The sequence below is a fragment of the Daucus carota genome, chromosome 3 (genome assembly GCF_001625215.2).
Source record: "Daucus carota subsp. sativus chromosome 3, DH1 v3.0, whole genome shotgun sequence".
Lineage (NCBI taxonomy): Eukaryota > Viridiplantae > Streptophyta > Magnoliopsida > Apiales > Apiaceae > Daucus > Daucus carota.
The window spans coordinates 60,599,547-60,623,124 of record NC_030383.2 but is presented as its reverse complement, the minus strand read 5'-3'; the positions used below and the strand labels follow the sequence as shown (position 1 = coordinate 60,623,124).

At 33.3% G+C, this 23,578-nt stretch overlaps 3 protein-coding genes across 4 annotated transcripts; all 3 read left to right on the top strand.

Annotated features, from left to right (window-relative positions):
• The first annotated feature begins 374 nt into the window (after positions 1 to 374).
• Positions 375 to 3,140, top strand: LOC108215267 (uncharacterized). Of its 2 annotated transcripts, XM_017387688.2 has the most exons (3): positions 375 to 1,027; positions 1,163 to 1,796; positions 1,915 to 3,140. In XM_017387688.2, the coding sequence occupies exons 1-3, from the start codon at positions 922 to 924 to the stop codon at positions 3,038 to 3,040; spliced, it is 1,866 nt and encodes a 621-aa protein (XP_017243177.1). In that variant the 5' UTR covers positions 375 to 921; the 3' UTR covers positions 3,041 to 3,140. The 2 variants fall into 2 exon arrangements, with proteins under 2 accessions (XP_017243177.1, XP_017243176.1); XM_017387687.2 differs by having other exon boundaries at positions 375 to 1,796.
• An 8,421-nt stretch (positions 3,141 to 11,561) lies between these two features.
• On the top strand, positions 11,562 to 13,982 carry LOC108215266 (uncharacterized). The gene is made up of 2 exons (XM_017387686.2): positions 11,562 to 12,581; positions 12,688 to 13,982. Exons 1-2 carry the CDS (start codon positions 11,707 to 11,709, stop codon positions 13,811 to 13,813), a joined length of 2,001 nt encoding a protein of 666 aa, XP_017243175.1. The 5' UTR covers positions 11,562 to 11,706; the 3' UTR covers positions 13,814 to 13,982.
• A 2,854-nt stretch (positions 13,983 to 16,836) lies between these two features.
• Positions 16,837 to 19,081, top strand: LOC135151436 (uncharacterized). Its single transcript, XM_064089885.1, has 2 exons — positions 16,837 to 17,780; positions 17,960 to 19,081. The coding sequence occupies exons 1-2, from the start codon at positions 17,754 to 17,756 to the stop codon at positions 19,013 to 19,015; spliced, it is 1,083 nt and encodes a 360-aa protein (XP_063945955.1). The 5' UTR covers positions 16,837 to 17,753; the 3' UTR covers positions 19,016 to 19,081.
• The last annotated feature ends 4,497 nt before the right edge of the window (positions 19,082 to 23,578 follow it).

Below are 23,578 nucleotides of genomic sequence, written 5' to 3'. Positions count from 1 at the left end.
TGAAGTAGAAGTGAGGAGTAAATAAATTAATAAAGTATTTGGAAAAAAAATAGAAGCTGTGAAAGGGAAGCTAGCATTTTCAATTTCTTAATAGCGCTTCTACTTATTCAGACAAACGAATCAAGAAAAGCAGAAGCTAAAAGTAGAAGTTGATTCTGCAATACAAACAGGCACAATATTCTCAACTTCTTATAAGTACTTCTTGACATTTTACACAAACGGTACGAATAAGTGCTTTTAACTTATAAACCTACAAGCCGGTTTTTTAAGCCTGGCAAAATCAGTGTTGGAGTCTTTCACCCAAATTATCAGAAACAGTGCTAAATTCCATCATACAATAAATTTTTTAAGCCTGGCAAAATCAGTGTTGGAGTCTTTCACCCAAATTATCAGAAACAGTGCTAAATTCCATCATACAATAAATTAGCCGAAGGCTCTGTTGCTTATGTTTGCACCAGGCATAATGAAATTCAAAGTTGTACTTGCACAAGACTTGTGCAGAATCACCCAATTGGTTTATTTACAAAATTACATGAGAATTTTATATTCGAAGAGGATGCTGATTGCTGCATGCCATACATACATATAAGATTGTTTTTGTAAACAAAAATTAATCTTATAGCATAATCAATCCAACTGAAGACAAGGAGGAAAGAAGACAGTTGACTATGCAGTTCAGTTAAGAAATGGGATTAGCATGTGGTATAACGTTAATCCACACATGCCTTGATCCAGAATTTACTCCGGTGTTCGCTCCAAGAAATAAACAAAGAATTTGTTTATTTCGGCTGTGCTTTTATAAATATGTTCGACCCTAAACACCAAATTATCCGGCCATTAAGACTGCAAGAATCTTGAAACCCATTCATTTTTTTTTGTCACTTTTGAAACCCATCTTTAAATCTCTCCTCTCAGCCAAAAATGATTTCAGTGTTGGAGTTCTTCAGCAATTCGGGGTACACATTCGTAGAGTGTACCGTTAAGACAGAAGATAATATATGCCATACGTGCAACAAACCAGCTCAAGGTTCTGATATATATTTCTGTACCAGACACAATGATCTTCGAAGTTTATACCTGCACATGACTTGTTCAGAATTACCCATATCAGTTTATCTACATGAGCATTCATTAAGTTTACAAGAGGATTTTATTTTTGCAGAGGATGCTGCTTGCATTATTTGCACCAAACGAGTTCTAGGCTCTCCTACATATACCTGCGTTAGCCGTCATGATCATGTTAATTGTCAAAATTTCTACTTGCATAAGAGTTGTGCAGAATTCCCAAAGCAAATAAACCACCACAAACACACCATCCATCCTCTTTCTCTCCAACCACGCCCTGATGGTTGCACCTGTGATATTTGTCGTCGTGATATAAAGGTCTCTTATGCATGTGTTGATTGTAACTTTGATTTGTGTGTGTTTTGTGGTTTGGAACAGAGGGTGCTTCATCATCAAGGACACAAGGAGCATGCGCTGACATTAATGAGCAAGGAAGCCTTTTTTGAATGTGATGCCTGTCAGGAGAAAGCTAATGACTCTTCATATGTTTGCACCACCTGTGAGTTCTGGATTCACAAGACCTGTGCCTTTTCCCCCTTTACTATTCCATCTCCTTCTTATCACCATCACCCTCTCACTCTCGTCTACTCTGTTCCTGACATTCATCTCTTCTTTCACCAATACTGTGGTATCTGCCGTGAATTTGTTTACCCCAGCTGCTGGGTGTATTATTGCCACAAGTGCACATATTTTGTGCACATGAAATGTTCTACATCCACAATATCCATGGTGTAAGTACCTTTTAATTTATTTTTAGTTTTTACTTTGTTATTCACATCATCTCTTCTCTAACTTGTCATGAGCTCATGTGTTATCATCTCTGAATTTATTTTAATTTCTTGTTTTCAGAAATGAGAATGAAGCAGATGACATCGACAATGAACCTGATCTGGTACTATTTCCTCTGCCTAGCCAGGAATCAATATTTGATCTCATTGTGACTCAGTGTTGCAAGTCCCAATTTAACTTTGAAGGTGAAGGTGATATCAGTGTTACTACGTCATTAACATCTAATAATCCACACATCATAGAAAAACATTGGAGTCACCAGATCCATCCATTACAACTGCTCCAGTTTCGTATATTTGAGAATGACAGCGACGACAGTGATGATGATAGGAAAGAGCTGATATGCAACGGGTGTATTCAACCAATAACCGTTTCCCATCCCTCTTACTACGCTTGTATCCAGTGCGGTTTCTTTCTCCATTCCTTCTGTGCGACTAAATTGCCACAGAAGTTGCCTGTAGGAGCATTGCACTTTCACCCTGACCATTCTCTCTTGCTTCAGATGAAGGATAAATTTTATGATATTGTGGTTTGTGGAGTGTGCGACTATCCGACAAATGGATTCTACTATCACTGTCAGGATTGTGATATCTATGTTGATATCCGTTGTGCATTCTTACCAACAAGAATAAAATACAAATCTCACAAGCATCACTCCCTTGTTCAGCGTCCAGCTTCAAATTCTACCTGCAGTGTAACCAGGTATCGAAATGAGGTTGGGGTGGAATATGGATGTGAAACCTGCAGTAGTTTCCAGATTCATATATGTGGTATAATAATACCAAGTAGGATGGAACACAGATATGATGCTCACCCATTAACCTTGAGATATCCTCCATTCTTCTACGAGGGAGCATTCTACTGTGAAATCTGTGAAGAACGGGTTAGCAACCAAGATTTGCTCTACCATTGCAGTGAATCTGAACATTCCTATCACTATTCTTGCGGGTTTGGGCTCAACAATGTCAAGTTAGGAGGGACAATTAAAGTTATTATTGCGGATAAACCACACACACTTGCATTAGTTATGAAGATGCCTACAACAAAGAAGTCCATACACACTTGTTCACAGTGCTTCAGTTTTTTCGATTACTTCTGTTTTCTTCTGGAATGTGATGGTTGTGGACTTCTTGCATGCTTGAACTGTCCACTCTCGGGCATGTTACAAGAGACTGCACTCATCTAAACTATTGTACTTCTCTTTGGAATATGCATTTTTCTGTTCATTTGCTTTATTTGTTTGCTTGTACCCCGTGTCATTATGCATGTCGCTACACTTGAATCATCGGTTTTTTCATCTACGTTCTTTTGGCTAAAGTAATTACGTTGACAAGGAAGAGTATTAAATTCATAGTAGAAGACAAGATTTTAGGAGTTTAAATATCATATGAAGTAAAATTAAAATTAAAATTAAGTAATAAGAGTTAAGTTCAATGAATACCACATTTTTAATAAATTAATACTTGAAACAGCCCAAACATAATATCAATACATATTTAACCTTAATTAATTAATAATCAGATGATAAGAAGCGGATAAAGATTAATCTGGACTTCAAAGTATAGGAAATCTTTCTGTCATGATGGTCAAGACACACCACATTGCTTATCTCTTGGTTTATTTTCTGGTTGAGTTAGCTCTGGTGTTACCCGCTATCATTGCTACTGTTGAGAGAGTTTTTTGTGCTACGAAAACAATCAAGACTTATCAGCGTAATTGAATGGGAGATGAATAACTGAATGATAGTATGATGATATATATTTAGAAAGCTGTTTATGGAAGTGTGGATAACGGAAATAGTTCATTCCCCCTAATTCTTAGTAATAGAGTGCAGGGGTATATTGAATATCACTATTAATTGAGGGAAATGTTATTTCCAGAGCAATCTTTTAATATCCAGAGTAATTTGTAAGAATTTGTATTGAATGTGTATGATTTGTATTAACTGAGGGTGTTTGTGTCTTTTCTTGGTTATGAGGACTCTATTACAAAGAGGATGCTATATGCCGGGCTTGCCAAAAATCAGCCATTATCCTCTACTTCAATTGTTTCTTTACTAATTTTTCATGGGTGAAAAAGTATGAGAAACAAGACAGAATATTGAACTCATGGTTGACGGTAGACATCACATGTTTTATTAATCATGCCAGTTGCCGGATATTTTTTGATGTTTTAATCTACATTCTTTTTTTGTCTACACAGCGGCCAATTTAAAATAGATGGAATTTATATTACTGGAATCAAACAGTTGATGATGTGCTACTGATGTTTATCAATTCTAATTCTGAAATACTGCATATAATTATGCCGGGATTTCTACTTGCAAAAGAGTTGCGCAGAATTGCGCATTCATATAGGCCATGATTAGCACAACAGACACCCTCGGTCTCTCGTACCACTTCCTGATGCTCACACAGTCACACTCATGATGTTTTCTCGTCCTGTGAAGACCTGTTATGTGTACGATGATTGTGATATTAATGCACCGAGAGTGCTTCATCATGAAGGAAGGAGCACTCGCTGACATTAATGAAGAAGGAATTGGTTTTTGAGTGTGATGCCTATAATGTAAAATATTAAATGTATATTTTAAGGGAGACTAGGTTGAGGACAAGGAGGAATGAAGGTAACCAATGCAGTCCAGTTCAGAAATGGGAATAGCTAGCATGCCAATGGATGCGATCTGCAATGGTATGTGGTAGATTATATCCCTCCCTTTCAAAATATATGTCCATTTTAGAAGAAAAAATATTGTTCTAAAATACTTTTCTACCTCAACTTTCAATATAATAAATTTCCAGAATCAACTCTCATTCACATATTGCTAATTCATATTTCTATGATCATCCATACCACATAAACCAAACCAAACATACCCAGTATATCCCGCTTAGAGCAGGGTCTGGGGAGGGTAAGATGTACGCAGACCATGCGCTGAGGAATAAGAAAGCTGTTTCTGTGAAGAACACCGGCTTAGTGCAAGACAAAGTATTACGTGAGATATATGTAAATAGTACCTTGGCCAATGATTCTTGACACATGAGACCTACCTTTATCGTAAATACAGCTGGCAATAAATGATCCGAGCTTTGTCTTCAAAACAGAGCTCCACAGTATTCCAAACCTCCTGTCTAATGCATCTGTCAATGTCTGAGCTGAACCTTACCCTTAAAGCATAAACCATAATACTCATAATCTCTGTAAACCACGAGACCGAGTCTCAACTACTCTAATAAGCCGTCTCCAAGCATTCTTATCTAACGTCATATCACCCGTGAGATTTCAGGCTCCCATGTCCAAACTTAATTGATCAACCATACCACATATTATGTTCAATTAATAAATTAATACAACTCTCTTCTATCAAAATCCGTTTTTCTTAAATTATGTGATTATTAGAAAGTGGAAGTGTAATTTGAAACATGTCTGTAATATTAGGTTTTCGTGTAGGTATGACTTGTGGTCTATTAAATATGTTCGCCCTAACCCCAATTATGAAGCCATTAGGACTGTAAAAAGAATCTTGTAACCCATTTCTAAATCTCTTCTCTCAACTAAATATGAAGTCAGTGTTTGAGAACTTTAGCAATTCGGTGTCCACATTCATCGACTGCACTATTTGGAAAAAGGATGCTGTATGCCATACCGGAAATCTGAAATTCTTCATTTAACTGTTGTCCACTCGGTACTTAGGAATTGTGGGATGACACAGAATTTTTGGGATTCTTCTTTGGTAACATTTGCCTATTAAAATTATAAAATAAATATAAATTAATTTTGTAAATTTAATTAATGATTAAAGACCGTACAAGCCCGTTGTAAAATATATTTTTTCATTTTTTAGAAATCATAAAGGACATAATGATTTTATTAAAATAAAACATATGATTCTGAAATAAATTCATATCATAACATGTACTTGGGAATAAGATTTTTAGTAAAAATTAAGATCTATAGTATGATCAAATTTCAAGAATAGAAAGTTTTATATTTAAAAAGAAGTGTGTATAAATATACTAAGAAGATGATAATATAATCAAATAATAAGAAATTATAATTATAATTATAATAAATAATAAAATTTCACAAACTTCAACTAGTAAGAGATGATTTAACTATCCCGAAATTTTATATATTTGATTGCAAAAAAGTAAAATAAAACTAAAGATTTGGGACGGAATACCCAAAAATATTTATAAATTTTTTTCCCACATTTGGTTGGCATTATATGATCGATTCCACTTCCACTCATAATAATATTATGAACCGTTGTATGCAGATAAATGACCCAACTAAAATTAGCAAAATAATTTTAAAAAAAAATATGGGAATAAAATTTGTGGTATGCAGGCTTACTCATAAATAAGTCTGGTAAATTGCGCATGTATTCACTTGAGCATTTTCAATGGAGTTGGCTAGAATTGTTGGCTAAATTGGACATATAAAATGTTATTTAAAATTTGCACCTGTAGAACATTGTGCTTCGATGGTATTGACTATATTGGTTGGCTATAATTTAAAAATGGTATGTTATTAATATTTGGATTGTTATAAATAGAATATATTAGTTTAATATAGTAATTAAATCTCTACCCACATAACAAAAAACTTAAATGAAGTTGATCACGAGCTCGTTTGGTGAGTTTGTGACTTATGGCCTTAACATGACTTATGTGATAAGGTGTGAGATTAAAATGTCTATTGGGTAAATTTAGTTTATTAAAAATTTATGAATCATTAAAAATGTAATAATAAAAGTAAAAATGATTTATGGATAACTTATATCTTATGAATAATTTTTATCAAAAAAAGGTTTAAAAAAAAATGAAGTCACTGAAAATAATACTTCAAACTAACTTCTGGCTAAGTCAGTTTCTGACTTATTTGAGACTTTAAACTGACTTCCAACTTTTTACACAAACAAATATTTTTCAGTTTAAAATTAGAATCAACATTACGTAATCCGGGACAAACAGGCTCGAGGACACACGCCCGAAGATGACACCATTATCAAAGAAAATACTGTTTGTTATTATAAAGCAAGTCCAAGGGTGTCTTAGTTGATGCCCTAAATATAATATAAAATATCATGTATTAGTATTTTAGGACATACTTTGCCAGCTTGAACTCCAACAATGTGCCTTATTCTTACAAGATGTTTAATATTTTATTATTAAAGACTCTCTTCCATCATTAAAGCATAATATAAAAATAGAGAGAGAAAGTGAGTGTTGATGTGATTTTATAATAAAATATGTTATAGGGCAAGGAGAGAGGTGCCTCAAAAATAGGGCTTGAGAATGTTGTCCTAGTGATATAAGGCATCACTAGGACATTGTTGGAGCAACTTTTTCCAGCAAATGCCCTAAACAATAATTTAGGACATGAGATAGGGCATCTCTTGGACTTGCTCTAAGTCCGAGTGTCGAAAAAGCAGAATAGAGGTAGCGTCTGTTAGCGAGTTAATAACGGTTTTTACTATTTTTGATCCGTTTGTATATGTAAAAAATCGAAATATTTATAAAAAATTGAGAATCTTAGTTTTTGTGTCATGACTTTTATTTCTTTCTCAAATAATTTAATCACATATAACTTTTAATTTACTTCTCATTTTCTCACTTTTAGTCCACTTCTTTATTGTAAGCAAAAAAAATACTTTTTTAAGTTTACATAAATGACCCATAATCTTCGTAAAATTTATACGCCCATAATCTTATGATCGAACATCCCTAGTTAAAGCACACACATGTATATATATTGGCACAAACAAAAAATATATATTTTTAAGTATTTTACATAATTACATGACATAATTTAATAAAAAATTGTATATCAACATAATCATAATCGATATTTTTAAGGACAATTTTTCATAATCGATAAAATTATAATTGAATAATTTTGGTATTTTTTAATTTTAATTATTTTTTGAATCTTTTATAAAATTAAAACTAATAAATTTTAATAAGAAATAAAAAATAATTTTTTATAATTGAACGAATTTTGACCGATTTTATCGAATTTTTCAAAAAACAATTTCTTATCAATTAACGATTAATGGAGACGTTTTCTGTCTGAACATCGATTAATCTGACTTTTAATACACCGGTTAAGAGTGAGATTTTATGTAGATATGTAAGTGTCACATATTCATGTGAATAAGCAATAAATTAAATCCAAATACATAACTTCATTGTTTCTAAAAGTTATTCCTCTATCATTTTGCAAGTGAATTTTTCACATTTACCATATATAGACTATGAACATAGTGCCTGCTTGGATCGACCGCTTCTGACTTTTCCTGATAAAATGCCGGCTTTTAATTTTTTTTTTACCAGTTTATGTAAAAAGTCAGAAACATTTATAAAAAACTGAGGTGTTAGCGCTTTTGTTTAAGGAATTCTACTTATTTTTTAATCTAAACAGTTTAATCACTTATAATTACGATCCAAATAAGTGCGTATCGTTCCCTCCGCCTATACAACTTAGAGTGACGGAGGAGCAGTTACGTGCATAATTAATCGAGTAGTGCCCTGACTGCCGTCCATCTGGTATCAATTTAGAAGAAAACATCATGTTAATTAATGTTGATTAAACTCAGTAGACTTGGTATAATACTCCTTAACGAGAGCAGTGGAGTCTTTCATTTCAGCTAGTGCTCTCCATCTGTGAGTATAAGCTTTTCATTTCAGCTAGTGCTCTCCATCTGTGAGGATAAGCTTTTCATTTCAGCTAGTGCTCTCCATCTGTGAGGATAAGCTTTTCATTTCAGCTAGTGCTCTCCATCTGTGAGGATAAGGTATTATATGGTTGTTAAGATCGACTAAGATTGTTATAACTTAATCCCTCTCCTCCAGGCACACAAGGGTTTGACACGCATTCTAATGTTTTTAGAAAATATAGTTCTGTAATTTAGTTTTTAATTTTATTTTTTTTGAATAAAAAATTGATATTTGAATTTTTATGCACAAAAAAAATTATCAAAAATAAGTTACAAAATTATGTTTTATAAAAGTCTTAAAATACGTGTCGAGTAGTGAAAAAAACTGTAAAAAAATGAGAATAACAGAAAGAGTATAATCTTAAATCAATTTCTAAACCTCTTCCCTCGCCCGAAAATGATTAGAGTATTCAAGTTCTTCAGAATTCAAATCAACATCTATAGACTCTCTAAACATAAAAGGCTTGGTCTCAGGTCCACCACTCCGGCTTTTAAGACTCGAAAGTAACATACTTATTCATATCAAGCATGCCATTAAAGTGTATCAAAATTTGTATTTTGAATCTAGATAGTATAAAAATAAAAGTAATGTCAGATTTCGGTGTTCGAGTTATTTAGCAATTCATTAAGTTTACAAGAGGATACTCCCTCCGTCTCAATTTATAGGTCCATTTTGGAATAAACACATGTATTAAGAAAAAAATTGGTTAGATGGAATATTATCATATGTATCATTAATTAGTGCATTGATAAGTGAGAATATTGTTGAGTTTCAAAAAAATCACAATAAATATAGAGATTTAGTGCATTGAGAAATGAGAATAATGTTGAGTTTCAAAAAAATCACATTTAAGATGTAGATAAATTTGTATTGAAAGAAGAGAGGGACAAATATTTTGGGACAAATTCTTTTTCCAAACTGGACCTATAAATTGAGACGGAGGGAGTATTATTTTTGGAAAGGATGCTACATGCAATATTTGCAAAAAACAAGTTGTACGCTCTCCAAAATCATTTGGATCGGTTCAGTCGGACATCTCTCGGTTCGAAAACTTTTGTCATCCCTATACATGTGTTGACTGTGACTATATTATAAAAAGATTTGTATATTAATTTTATTTTTTAATTATTATATTATTATAAAATAAATTCATATTGATTAAAATTTTATAATTAAAGATTTCAATATTGATTAGGATTTGTAATTATTATTATACTATTATGAATAGACTTCCATGTCGGTTGGGATCTTGTAATGTACCGACTATCCAACTAACAAAGTTAAATCCCTAACATAAATATGCCTTTTATTTTTAACTCAAATAATTTAACTTATGAAATAATTTTATAAATTTCATATCATGTTTGAAACCCCTTTCACCGGAATATGAGCAGATATTAATTTATCAAAATTTGGTTATCGTCGTATTATTTTATTTGATTATCATCATATAATTGTTTTTATTTAACAATTATTACCAGGTTTTTTTTTCACAAATATGCAAGTAAAATATTTTTGCAAAAATATTGACATTTTTTTTATAAAAATACGGGCGTTACATTTGCAACTATATCTGCAACTGCTAGCAACTTTTATGCAATTATAAATGTAATTTTGAAAAAAATTATTGAAGATTATTTAATTACATAATAAGTTGTAAGTGGTTGCAAAATTTGAAAACAAAATAATCCTGCGAGCAACCAGAACATCAACTAAAATCAAACTCTCCTATTTTCATTGCTAATAAGTTGGTATTACAGGTTCTCCGATGAAACTGACTTTATTTTCGTTGACGGCTTTTTTCTAGGAGCAAGTCCAACAGTGTCCTAGCAAATGTCTTATAAATATAATAAAAAATAGTGTCATAATAATTTAGGACATCTTTTTCATGCATGAACTCCAACAACATGCTTTATAATTGTGCCTTATTATTAAATTAATAATTTATTTGAATTAGAATTGGAGGGAAGTGAAAAAGTAATAGGAGAGAGATATATTGAAATGGTGGGAAATTAATATTTTAATGAAAAAATTAGTTTAGGATATGCCTAGAAGTGCCTCAAAAATGAGGCAATTTTTGGATGTCCTAGTGGTTTAAGGCACTACTAAGACATTGTTGGAGCACACATTTCATCCAATTGCCTTATATTTTAACTTAAGACATCAATTTAGCACATTATTGGACTTCCTCTAATATAATAGATTTAAAACACAAAATGACTCTACCAATAATTCGTAAGACGCGTAGTTGTCTAATATCGCTAAAAGCCAAAGACAAAGTAATCAGCAGTTTAGTTAAATAATCTGGCAGTGCATGTTTAGAGGAGTATCAATTTAAAAAAGAATATCATTACTGGTTCTTTATGCATATTATAAATTAATATTGACTAGACTCACCGGACTTGGTGCATTAAAAAAACAGTGCATTATTGTCATTGATGGTGCTATATGCATAAAAGTGGCTTGATAGGATGATTTAATAATTGAGATGTAATATTTTAATTAATAATAATTATCTGGAGTAAACTTCAGAGTTGTGACCAAAGTTTGCAGCGATTTTCAAAGTGTTTGTTAAAATTCCAAATTTTCAAAAAAATGGCCAAACTTTGGCTCCGCTTTTTAAAAGTGTGGCTCTCGTTAAATATCGCTAACGGAAGTCTAACGGGAGCCACATTTTTGAAAAACGGACCAAAGTTTGGCCACTTTTCTGAAAATTTGGAAATTGTTTTTACCATTCTGTCCGTTACTCCGTTATTGACATTTAATGGGAGCCACATTTTAAAAAGGGGAGTCAAATTTGGCCACAATTCTGATAATTTGGAACTCTGGCCAACTTTTTGAAAATCGGTGTAAATTTTGAATACAACTTTGAAGTTTACTCTATTTATCTAATATAAGGGGGTCTATTCGAATCAAAATTTAACACCACATTTTGTGACAGATGTTTTGCTTAAAACATTTTGCTTTGATTTTAACTAGTGCTCTAAGATATAATTATATGATTGTGAGGACATGAAAGAATGATGTATACTAATGCAAATGGGATGTAAAAGGTCCCTAAGAACAAAATTGTTAGGCCCCTAAGAACCTTGAAACCCATTTTTAAATCTCTTCTCTCAACCAACCAAAGATGATTTCAGTGTTCGAGCTCTTCAGCAATTCCGACTACACATTCGTAGAGTGTACAGTTGTGAGAGACGATAATATATGCCATACGTGCAACAAAGCAGCTCAAGGCTCTGATATATATTTCTGTACTAGACACAATAGTCTTGAAAGATTCTACCTGCACATGACTTGTTCAAAACTACCGGTTTCGGTTTATCTACACGAGCATTCATTAAATTTAGAAGAGGATTTAATTTTTGGAGATGATGCTGCTTGCAATATTTGCAAAGAACGAGTTGTAGGCTCTCCTACATATACCTGTGTTAGTCGTAATGACGATGTTGATTGTCAAAATTTCTACTTGCATAAGACTTGTGCAGAATTCCCCCAACAAATAAACCACCATAAACACACCATCCATCCTCTTTCTCTCCTTCCACGCTCTGATAATGACAGCTGTGAAATTTGTCATGGTAATATAAAGGTCTCTTATGCATGTGTTGATTGTGACTTTGATGTGTGTGTTTTTTGTGCTTTGGAACCGAGGCTGCTTCATCATCAAGGACACAAGGAGCACGCTCTGACATTAATGAAGAAGGAATCTCTTTTTGAGTGTGATGCTTGTCATGAGGAAGCGAAAGACTCTTCATATGTTTGCACCACTTGTGAGTTCTGCATCCACAAGAGCTGTGCCTTTTCACCCTTCATCATTCAATCGCCTACTTATCACAATCACCCTCTCACTCTAGTCTACGCTGTTCCTGACATTCATCTCTTCTTTAAGCAATACTGTGGTATCTGCCGCCGATACGTTTACCCCAGCTGCTGGGTGTATTATTGCCACAAGTGCACATATTTTGTGCACATCAAATGTTCTACATCCACATTACCCATGGTGTGAGTACCTTTCAATTGTTTTTACTTTGCTTTTCACATCATTTCTTCTCTAAGAATGAGCTCATGTCTTATCATCTCTGAATTAATTTTTATTTATTGTTTTCAGAAATGAGGATGAAGCGGATGGCATGGATAATGATCCTGATCTGGTACGATTTCCTCTGCCTAGCAAGGAATCAATATTTGATCTCATTGTGACTCAGTGTTGCAAGTACCAAGACAACTTTAAAGATGAAGGTGAAATCAATGTTACCATGCCAATAACATCTATCGATCCTCACATTATTGAAAAACACTGGAGTCACCAGATCCATCCATTACAACTGCTCCAGTTTACAAACTGTGAGAATGATAGCGACGACAGTGATGATGATAGGAGAGAGCTGATATGCAACGGCTGTATTCAACCTATAACCGTTTCCCATCCCTCTTACTACGCTTGCATCCAGTGTGGTTTCTTTCTCCATTCTTTCTGTGCGACTAAGTTGCCACAGAAGTTGCCTGTAGGAGCATCGCATTTTCATCCTGACCATTCTCTCTTGCTTGAGATGAAGGACAAATTTTATGATTTGGTGGTTTGTGGAGTTTGCAGAAGTTGCACAAATGGATTCTACTATCACTGCCCGACTTGTGATATATTTGTTGATATTCGTTGTGCATTCTTACCAACCAGAATAAAATACAAATCTCACAAGAATCACTCCCTTGTTCAGCGGCCAGCTTCGAATTCTACCTGCAGTGTAACCAGGTGTCGAAATCAGGTTGGGGTGGAATATGGATGTGAAACCTGCAGCAGTTTCCAGATTAATATGTGTGGTATAATAATACCAAGTAGGATGGAACACAAATATGATGCTCACCCCTTAACCTTGAGATATCCACCATTCTTCTACGAGGGAGCATTCTACTGTGAAATATGTGAGGAACGAGTTAACAACCAGGAGTTGCTCTACCATTGCAGTGAATCTGAACATTCTTATCACTATTATTGCGGGTTTTGGCTCAACAATGTCAAGTTAGGAGGGACAATTAAAGTTATTATTTCGGATAAACCACACACACTTGCATTAGTTTTGAAGACGCCTACAAGAAAGAAGCCCATACACAGTTGTTCACAGTGCTTCGCTTATTACAGCACCTACTGTTTTCTTCTGGAATGTGATGGTTGTGGACTTCTTGCATGCTTGGAATGTCCACTCTCGGGCAAGTTACAACAGATTGCACTTCTATAAAATTCAGATGTTTTGGGATCTCCACTGAACTTATTGTACTTCTCTTTAAAATGTGCACTTTTCTGTTCATTTGCTTCATTTCGTTTGCTTGTACGCTGTACCCTTTGTCATTGAAAACAATATGAAGAGCTCCAGTGTCGACAGATGAATGTCGAACTCCAGTTGATCATATATCTTAGTCAAACAGAGAAAATCATTTCCTCTCAACTAGAGAGAACAAAAGAATTATTCCAGCTTGCATAGCCGGCTATAATACACCATAGTAAGGACCTTAATATATTCCATCAATATTCCACGCGGTTGGAAGACAAATAGTATTTCATATAGCCGTATGTGAAAGGTGATTGCGATTTGCAATTAAAACATGCCTTGATAAGTCTGTCACAAAAATAATGCAGAAGAAATTTCATGATCATCTATCTCTTCCCTCAATGATTTCAGGATATTTTTTATCATAAGGAGGACTATATACATGTTTTTATCATCATGCCAGTTGCCGGATATTTTTGATGTTTTAATCTACATTCTTTTTTTGTCTACAGAGCAGCCAATTTATAATAGATAGAATTTATATTATTGACATACTGCATATTATGCTGAGATTTCTACTTGCATAAGAGTTGTGCAGAATTGCGCATTCAAATAGGCCACCATAAGCACAACATACACCATCTGTCTCTTGTACCACTTCCTGAGGGTCACACTTGACACTCCGTGATGTAAATATTAAATTTACAAGAACTTCAATTAGCATTACACTTAATAATATTTATTAAACGTCTAAATATAATTATGAATTAAAAATTAAGTTGTACTAAAGATTGAATACCCTCTCAGTCAATTTATATATGCTGGTGTTGAATTGTTTTCCATGTATTTAGAATCAAAAACAATATAATGATTTTATTTAAATAAAATGTATTATTGGAATAAATTCATCTCATAATATATATTATGAGAATATTTTTTTTGGAAAAATAAAATTTAAACATAATCAAATATGAGTATGTAAATGTAATAAGTTTTGTATCTCGACAATAATAATTTAAATAATATATCAAAAATATTAAATTCCAATAAATAATAAATTTAAAAAATTTATATAATCTCGTGCTTGGACCGGTCATAAACTAGTATATTAAAAACACAAAATGACTATCAATAATTCGTACAGACCTGTAGTCGTCTAATATCCCCAAAAGACAAAAGACAAAAGTAAGCAGTAGTTTAATTAAATAATTTGGCAGTCCATCTCTAAGGAGGATTAGGTATCAAATTTATTTAACAAGGATTAGGTATCAATTTAAAAAAGAATATCATTAGCGCTTCATTATACATTAAAGACTCGGTAGTCTTGGTATAATAATAAGAGTGCATGTTTTGATCGGAAGTGCTATATATAGAAATAGGTATAAAATTTTGTATAAAATGACATGTAATTGAGATAAAATATTTTTAATGGAAAATGCTGAAGACCCCAAACAATTGTTCCAAATAATTTTCCCAAATGATGTGTCCAAATCTGATTGGCTGAATTCACTCCCATAATAATGAGACCCCCTGCAGATTCATCAATCACCCAATCATAACTAGCCACTTGTTTGCCACATCATTTGGTAAAGATTTTTGAGAATTTTTTTAGGGGTCTCTAGCATTGCCCATTTTTAATTGATTTTATTTATGTAAATATAGGGTTTGTTCCAATCAAAATTAACACATCATTTTATATAAGATTTTATACTCAACTTTTGTGAGCAAAAAATTTTACTTTCATTTATGCTAGTGTTTTGCTCTCCATATGTTAGAATAAGATATAATTATATGGTTGTTCGCATCTCCAACCATACAAACTCTTTAGCTAAAAAATGAGCTGGCATTCCAAATATAGAAAATTTAGCCGTTGAAAAAAATCATACTCCAACCACGTGAACTTGTTGTCTATAATTTTAGCCAACCTTCTATGGATGGCTATATTTGTCGAACCTTGCAGGTCTGTCAGAAATCTGTAGGATGATTGCACATCATTTATTACCATATTAAACTGATATATTTTATTTTAACAAACTAAAATATTAATAACATTCTATTTTTAAATAGGTTCAGCAAATTTTACCTAATGTCTTACTGGTTCAATTTAGCCAACAATTATAGCCAACGCTGTTGGAGATACTTTTATAAAAGAATGAAGTATATTAATGTAAATGGGGTGTGAAAGGTATCTATCATATTATTATATGGTTGTTAGGAATATTAGATTGGAGTATACTAATGCAAATGGGATGTGAAAGGCGAATGCGATATGAAAAAATGAAGTATATTAATTCAAATGTGATGTGAATACAACAACGATATGTGATCTAACGTTATTCGACATATGTCCCGATGCATGAGAAAAATATAAATTGATACTTATTTATTTCTTGATTGTGGACTCTCGTGCATATCATCTGCTCCCTCCGTTTCAAATTAGATGTCCACTTTAAAAAAATCACATAGTTTAAGAAAAGTGGATGTTCACAAATTAATTGTATTAAATGATCAAAATATGTGAAGTGAGATTGATCTAAGAAATATAAATAAGAAATATGTGGAGTAGAAATGATTTTGGAAATATGATTTTGCATTGAAAGTTTAAATGGACAAGTAATTTGAAACAAAATTTTTTCATGGAAGTGGACATGTAAATTGAAACGGAGGGAGTATGTATATGTACATATATCTCTTTAATTGCATAAAGGAAAGATGAGTTAATAAGATTAAATATTTTTGACAAAATATTTTATTATTATCTTGAGCCGGCCTGCTCTCTATGAAATTATTAAAGAGATGCGAAGTCAGTCTACCTTTGAGCCCTTGAATAGACCCAAGTCACCCAATTGAACTGTTTTTACAAGTTTTATTCGACCCATGCCTTGATCCAGAATTAATTTACTCGGGTAACAGTATAGTTTAATGCTGTTAATTAGTTTAGTTTTTCGGTGTTAATTAATATAGCCGGCTATCGTCTTATATATAAATATGTATGTTCGACCCTAGAACCCCAAGAACAAATTTGTTAGGCCACTGAGAACCTTGAAACCCATCTTTAAATCTCTTCTCTCAACCAAAAATGATTTCAGTGTTGGAGTTCTTCAGCAATTCGGGGTACACATTCACAGAGTGTATTGTTGAAAGAAATGATTTTATATGCCATACGTGCAACAAATCAGTTCAGGGCTCTGATATATATTTCTGTATTGGACACAATGATCTTCGAAGTTTCTACCTGCACAAGTCGACTTGTGCAGAATTACCCATATCTGTTTATCTACATGAGCATTCATTAAGCTTACAACAGGATTTTATTTTTGCAGAGGATGCTGCTTGCATTATTTGCTAAAAACGAGTCGCAGGCTCCCCAACATATACCTGTGTTAGTTGTAATGACGATGTTGCTTGTCAAAATTTCTACTTGCATAAGACTTGTGCAGAATTCCCCCAGCAAATTAACCACCACAAACACACCATCCATCCTCTTTCTCTCCTTCCACGACCTGATGATTACACCTGTGATATTTGTTATCGTGTCATTAAGGTCTCTTATGCATGTGTTGATTGTGACTTTGATGTGTGTGTGTTTTGTGGTTTGGAGCAGAGGGTGCTTCATCATGAAGGACACAAGGAGCACGCTGACGTTAATGAACAAGGAAGCCTGTCATGAGAAAGCGAACGACTCTTCATATGTTTGCACCACCTGTGAGTTCTGGATTCACAAGACCTGCGCCTTTTCACCCTTGAGTATTCCATCGCCTACTTATCACAATCACCCTCTCACTCTCGTCTACTCTATACCTGACATTCATCTCGTCTTTAACCAATACTGTGGTATCTGCCGCCGATTTGTTTACCGCAGGAGCTGGGTGTATTATTGCGACAGGTGCACATATTTTGTGCACATGAAATGTTCTACATCCACAATATCCATGGTGTAAGTACCTTTTAATTTATTTTCACTTTGTTATTCACATCATCTCTTCTCTAAATTTTCATGAGCTCATGTGTTAATCATCTCTGAATTAATTTTAATTTTTTGTTTTCACAAATGAGAATGAAGTAGATGACATCGATATTGATCCTGATCTGGTACTGTTTCCTCTGCAAAGCCAGGAATCAATGTTTAATCTCATTGTGACTCAGTGTTGCAAATCCCAAGTCAACTTTGAAGGTGAAGATGAAATCAGTGTTGCGATGTCAGTAACATCTAATGATCCACACATTATTGAAAAACACTGGAGTCACCAGATCCATCCATTAAAACAGCTCCAGTTTCCCACCTGTGACAATGACAGCGATGACAGTGATGATGATAGGAGAGAGCTGATATGCAACGGGTGTATTCAACCTATAACCGTTTCCCATCCGTCTTACTACGCTTGTATAGAGTGTGGTTTCTTCATCCATTCCTTCTGTGCGACTAAGTTGCCACAGAAGTTGCCTGTAGGAGCATTGCATTTTCACCCCCACCATTCTCTCATGCTTCAGATGAAGGATAAATTTTATGATACTGTGGTCTGTGAAGTTTGCGGCTTTTGGACAAATGGATTCTACTATCACTGCCAGACTTGTGATATCTATGTTGATATCCGTTGTGCATTCTTACCAACAAGAATAAAATACAAATCTCACAAACATCACTCCCTTGTTCAGCGGCCAGCTTTGAATTCTACCTGCAGTATAACCAGGTATCGAAATGAGTTTGGGGTGTATGGATGTGAAACCTGCAATAATTTCCAGATTGATATATGTTGTATAATAATACCAAGTAGGATGGAACACAAATATGATTCTCACCCCTTAACCTTGAGATATCCACCATTCTTCTACGAAGGAGCTTTCTACTGTGAAATCTGTGAGGAACGAGTTAACAACCAAGATTTGCTCTACCATTGCAGTGAATCTGAACATTCTTATCACTATACTTGCGTGTTTTGGCTCAACAATGTCAAGTTAGGAGGGACAATTAAAGTTATTATTTCGGATAAACCACACACACTTGCATTAGTTATGAAGACGCCTACAAGAAAGAAGCCCATACACACTTGTTCACAGTGCTTCAGTTTTTCCGATTCATTCTCTTTTCTTCTGGAATGTGATGGTTGTGGACTTCTTGCTTGTTTTTACTGTCTACTCTCGGGCAAGTCACAACAGATTGCACTCATATAACTACTGTACTTCTCTTTAGAATGTGCATTTCTCTGTTCATTTGCTTTATTTAGTTTGCTTGTACCCCGTTTCATGATGCATGCCTTTATACTTCAAACACCGGTTCTTTCATCTACGTTTATTTGGCTAAACTACTTACGTTAACAATGCACCAAACCCACATATTTAATATCACACCTGAAAAGGCTGGGACATGTTTTCTAGAGGTTGAGGATTAGGTGCCAACATGTGTGTAACTTGTTCTTAGGTAAGATGTATTGAGTTTATGATCCAAGTGAAGAAAACCTGTAGAAAGCAAAGCACTATATAACTGAGTCTTGAGTCTGTTGTTAGATAAAAACCTTCAAACTTTGGCTATGCAAACTTCCTCTTACCAATACAACAACAAACTCATAAATTATAAAAAAAACAGAAGTTTGTAATGAATATACAATCTGCAGGCAGGAGTCGAATAAAACATAGAAGAAAACAAAAGTTTGTAATGAAATATATATAGAATCTGCAGGCAAGAGTCGACTATGTGCTGTGGGCTAAAGAAAATTTGTAATGAAAGATACAATCTGCAGGCAGGAGGCGACTAAAACATAGAAAAAAAACTGCTGCAGGCAGGAGTCGACTAAAATTCCTAAAGTTCTGTGCTGTGGATATAGGAAGGAGTCGAACCCCTGCTATATCCAGTAGAGGCCTGGGCAAAGCTGCACCCTACAATGTTAATTTATACTCCCTCCGTTTTTTTTATATGACGCTTTGACTTTTGGCACACATTTTTAAGTGCTTTGACCGGGTAGTTAAAAATATTATTTTTTAAATTTTCTTTTTCTGAATAATAATATATAATCAAAATTTTTATTCAGAAAAAAAATTCAAAAAATAATATTTTTAACTACCCGCTCAAAGCACTTAGAAATGTGTGCCAAAAATCAAAGCGTCATATGAAAAAAACCAGAAAGAGCATGACATAAAAATTAATGTACTCACACGGTAGTGGGGACAAGTAGCCCACTGTCCCTGAATATAAGTGCACTTATATGAAATTCAGGTGTTGTTTTTGGATCTCCGCTGATTTAATTCACCAGTTCTTTCATGTATTTAATTATTTGGCTAAAACAATAGCGGCCACAAGTCAAGAGTATTGTGTTCAGAGTCAAAACAAGATAATGAACGATTGAAATTCAGTTTTGCAGTGGATGAAAGCACAAACATGATACAAACCCTCCACCAGATTATGCTAAGCGAGCAAGTGATTGGAAGTTGTTAACTTAAACTGCTCCGTTGTTTTACAAATATTATTATAATCAGAATTTACAAATATTATTGTTATAATCGGAATTTACAAAAATTATTGTTGTAATCGGAATTTACAAATATTCGAATTCTTTTTTACAAATATTAAATAATCGAATTATATTTACAAATAGGGTAAACATAATAGATGAAATCGGAAAAAAAAGAGAAAATATTTGTAAAATAATATTGTTATAATCGGAATTTAAAAATATTATTGTTATAATCGGAATTTAGAAATATTATTGTTATAATATTTACAAATATTTGTAAAATAATATAAGTAATAATCAGAATTTTATAAAAATAGTCGAATTTAATGAAAAATAGAAATGAAAATATTTTTAAAATAAAAAAAGTAATACTCGGAATTAATAAAAATAATAATCAAAAAGAATAAAATATTAAAAATAGTAGAAAATTAGTAAGAGTAATAATCAAAATTAATTTTAATAGTAATTGAAATTAATAAGAAAATGAAATTGATATTAATAGTACATTTTCCAAACACGAAATTGATGATAATAGAAATAAGAGACATTTCAACATCCTCCACAGTTTCTTAGCATGAAAGCACAATCTGAAATTACTAGTTCTTGGAGTTGTAGACTTCTAAAGCCTGAGAAAGTGAAAAGAGCACGGGTCGCTCGTGCTAGGGCGATCCTAGCCCCTCAGCCATAAACACCACGGGTCGCCCGTGCTAGAGGCGACCTACTCTTCTCTCCCCCACTTGGGGTCGTCCGACTTCCTTAGAATTAGGTTGGTTAGTTTTGAAAAGTTGAACGTAGGCCGGTTAGTTTTGAAAACTTTACGTTCAAACTGGTTAGTTTAATAAGGAGCCTGAATCATTGCAACAGTGTTAATTATTAGGTTTTTCTTGCTCATGAGCACATCAGCTCACACTTAGGGCCCGCTGTTCAAAACTTAAGATAGGTCCCTGTAACATCCCGAATTTTCGGAATATTAAAACTAAATCCAAAACTAAAATAAACACAATTTATTAATCCAAAAACCTCTTACAAAGGTGACTATTACAAAAGCGCAGCTAACGGAAGTCCAAACATCAATCAAATCTAATATCACCGAACTCCAAATCCAATGCACATCAACTCGCTCTTAAATCAAACCTGAAAAACTGTAAAAGGGATGAGCTACACAGCTCAGCAAGTAACAATTTGACTAACAAATAAATCTTGAAAATCAGTGGGTGTTTTTTATAAAATATTGTTTCTGAAAACAATAATAATTTTTGAAACATTTGTAAAAGCAAATCAAACCCAAAGTTTATATTTTAAAAACAAACAAAATTTAAAACAGAATAGAAACAAAAATCTTATCAATACTACAACAGTCTTGCCCTACGGCCACACTTTCCCAGTGACCGGGATCTTCTTCTTATTCTTATTCTTTTGCCACACTTACCCAGTGACCGGGATCTAAAATTCAATAATCACGCGCCCTTAATAGGTATCTGAAGTTGCACACTTGTGGGCCTACTAAGGGTATTTAAGGCTAGTTCCGGAACTATAGCGTAAATTACGAACAGGTTCGAAACGTAGAGACTGGGTCTTCAAAGATTCTCGTGTCTTATATCTTATAAATTTCGAAACAAAATTCTTATATCTTATACAAAAATTTGAAATTCACAAAATCAAAATATCTTTTCGGAAATAAAAGTCAGTCAAAAAGTACTTACCTCAAAGTCGACACTTAAAATCCGAAATTAATAACACGAACAAAGCCTATACATTTAATTAATAAACAAAACATAATTAACATGTAGTACTCCTTAAACAATCAAGAGCAAGGCACATAACAAGTCTTAACAAAATTCAAACTTTAACAACTAATAACAATTAACACAACTTCATTTATCGAATAAGATAAATAACATACATGCTGTTACAAATCTCAATCTTAACCAAAGATAACTTCTGAATATGAGAAAATAGTCAACTGGAGAATTAAAGTAGATTCAACAAGGATTCCAAAATGACCAGATTCATAAATAACGGACAGATAACGAATTAGTTATGAATTTTAGAAGTTCAAGTTACACAACAGAATTTTACTCAGGAACAGATTACATACAAAGCTGATTTTGACGATTCAAACAAACTGATCTCAATTAGACTATAACTAAACACTTAAAGAGCATTCTCATAGGTTTCATAATTGGTAAAGATAACAATTTTATGACAAATAACGAGGGAGATACGAATTTTTAAACACGGAACAACTCAGCAGAAAAGTATAAACAGCCCTGAATCTTTGTAAGTCAGTTTAGATAATTAAATCAATTTAAACAACAAATGGGTATGACTGATAATGAAAGATTATATCTTAAGCTTTTCAGATTGGTATCATGAATAAAGTTTCGACGTACGATCAATTTATAGCGAATTTTTGAAAATGGGAAAAAGTTTCGCGACTAAGAACTGAAGGGTAACAAAGAATGTGATTTTTAGCATAGATACATTACGAATTTCGACAAACTGCCTGAGATAAAAGTTGTAGGTATCGAAGAGAGCTTTTCATAATGTCCAGAATCAACAAAATGCGATCAATTTTCAATTTACTACGATTTTTACAACCCAACTGATCCACAGAAAATATTATATACGAATTTCAGCATAAACAAATTAAGCAAATAAGAAATATTTACATCAAATACACATGACAAAGAGTAAGAAATCAATATCTCAAATCAACATATACTTGCAAACATATATTAGCCCAACTTATAAAATATAACATATTTATTTCTTTGAAATTATTTTTAACATATATTAGCCCAACTTATAAAATATAACATATTTATTTCTTTGAAATTATTTTTAAATTCAGAATATTATACATATATATTATTTATTTAAATTGATTCGGTTTTTCATTTTCCGATATCATCATATCAATTTTGAATCGATTTTTTCTGACTCGATTTTTATCGATTTCAATTTCGATATTTTTTTCAATTTTTTGCTCAGTCGGTGCTCATCAAACAGCACCACACTCTTCTGTACAGGCTTGGCATGTTACCGGTTAAAAGGGGAGTATAAAACAATATTATTCACTCATGACTCATCAGTGCTCACTGCTCATGTTTACTTGTAGTACATGTTAATAATGTTGACTGGACCCTACTAGACTTGCTGGAGTAACAAGAAGAGCGGTTTTTCTAGCGTGTGCTCATGGGCACACAGCACCAAATTTTATAAGTTTGGTGATTTTTGATTGGCTCATGTTTCTTTATAATGGTGGACCTCCTGTAAATTCACC

Excerpts from the sequence above, each read along its gene's own strand:
- LOC135151436 (XM_064089885.1), top strand. The coding sequence starts at position 17,754 with ATGTTCTACATCCACAATATCCATGGT. Across the intron at positions 17,781-17,959 it reads ACATCCACAATATCCATGGT|GAATCAATGTTTAATCTCAT; the intron begins GTAAGTACCTTT and ends CTGCAAAGCCAG.
- LOC108215267 (XM_017387687.2), top strand. The coding sequence starts at position 922 with ATGATTTCAGTGTTGGAGTTCTTCAGCAATTCGGGGTACACATTCGTA. Across the intron at positions 1,797-1,914 it reads ACATCCACAATATCCATGGT|AAATGAGAATGAAGCAGATG; the intron begins GTAAGTACCTTT and ends TCTTGTTTTCAG.
- LOC108215266 (XM_017387686.2), top strand. The coding sequence starts at position 11,707 with ATGATTTCAGTGTTCGAGCTCTTCAGCAATTCCGACTACACATTCGTA. Across the intron at positions 12,582-12,687 it reads ACATCCACATTACCCATGGT|AAATGAGGATGAAGCGGATG; the intron begins GTGAGTACCTTT and ends TATTGTTTTCAG.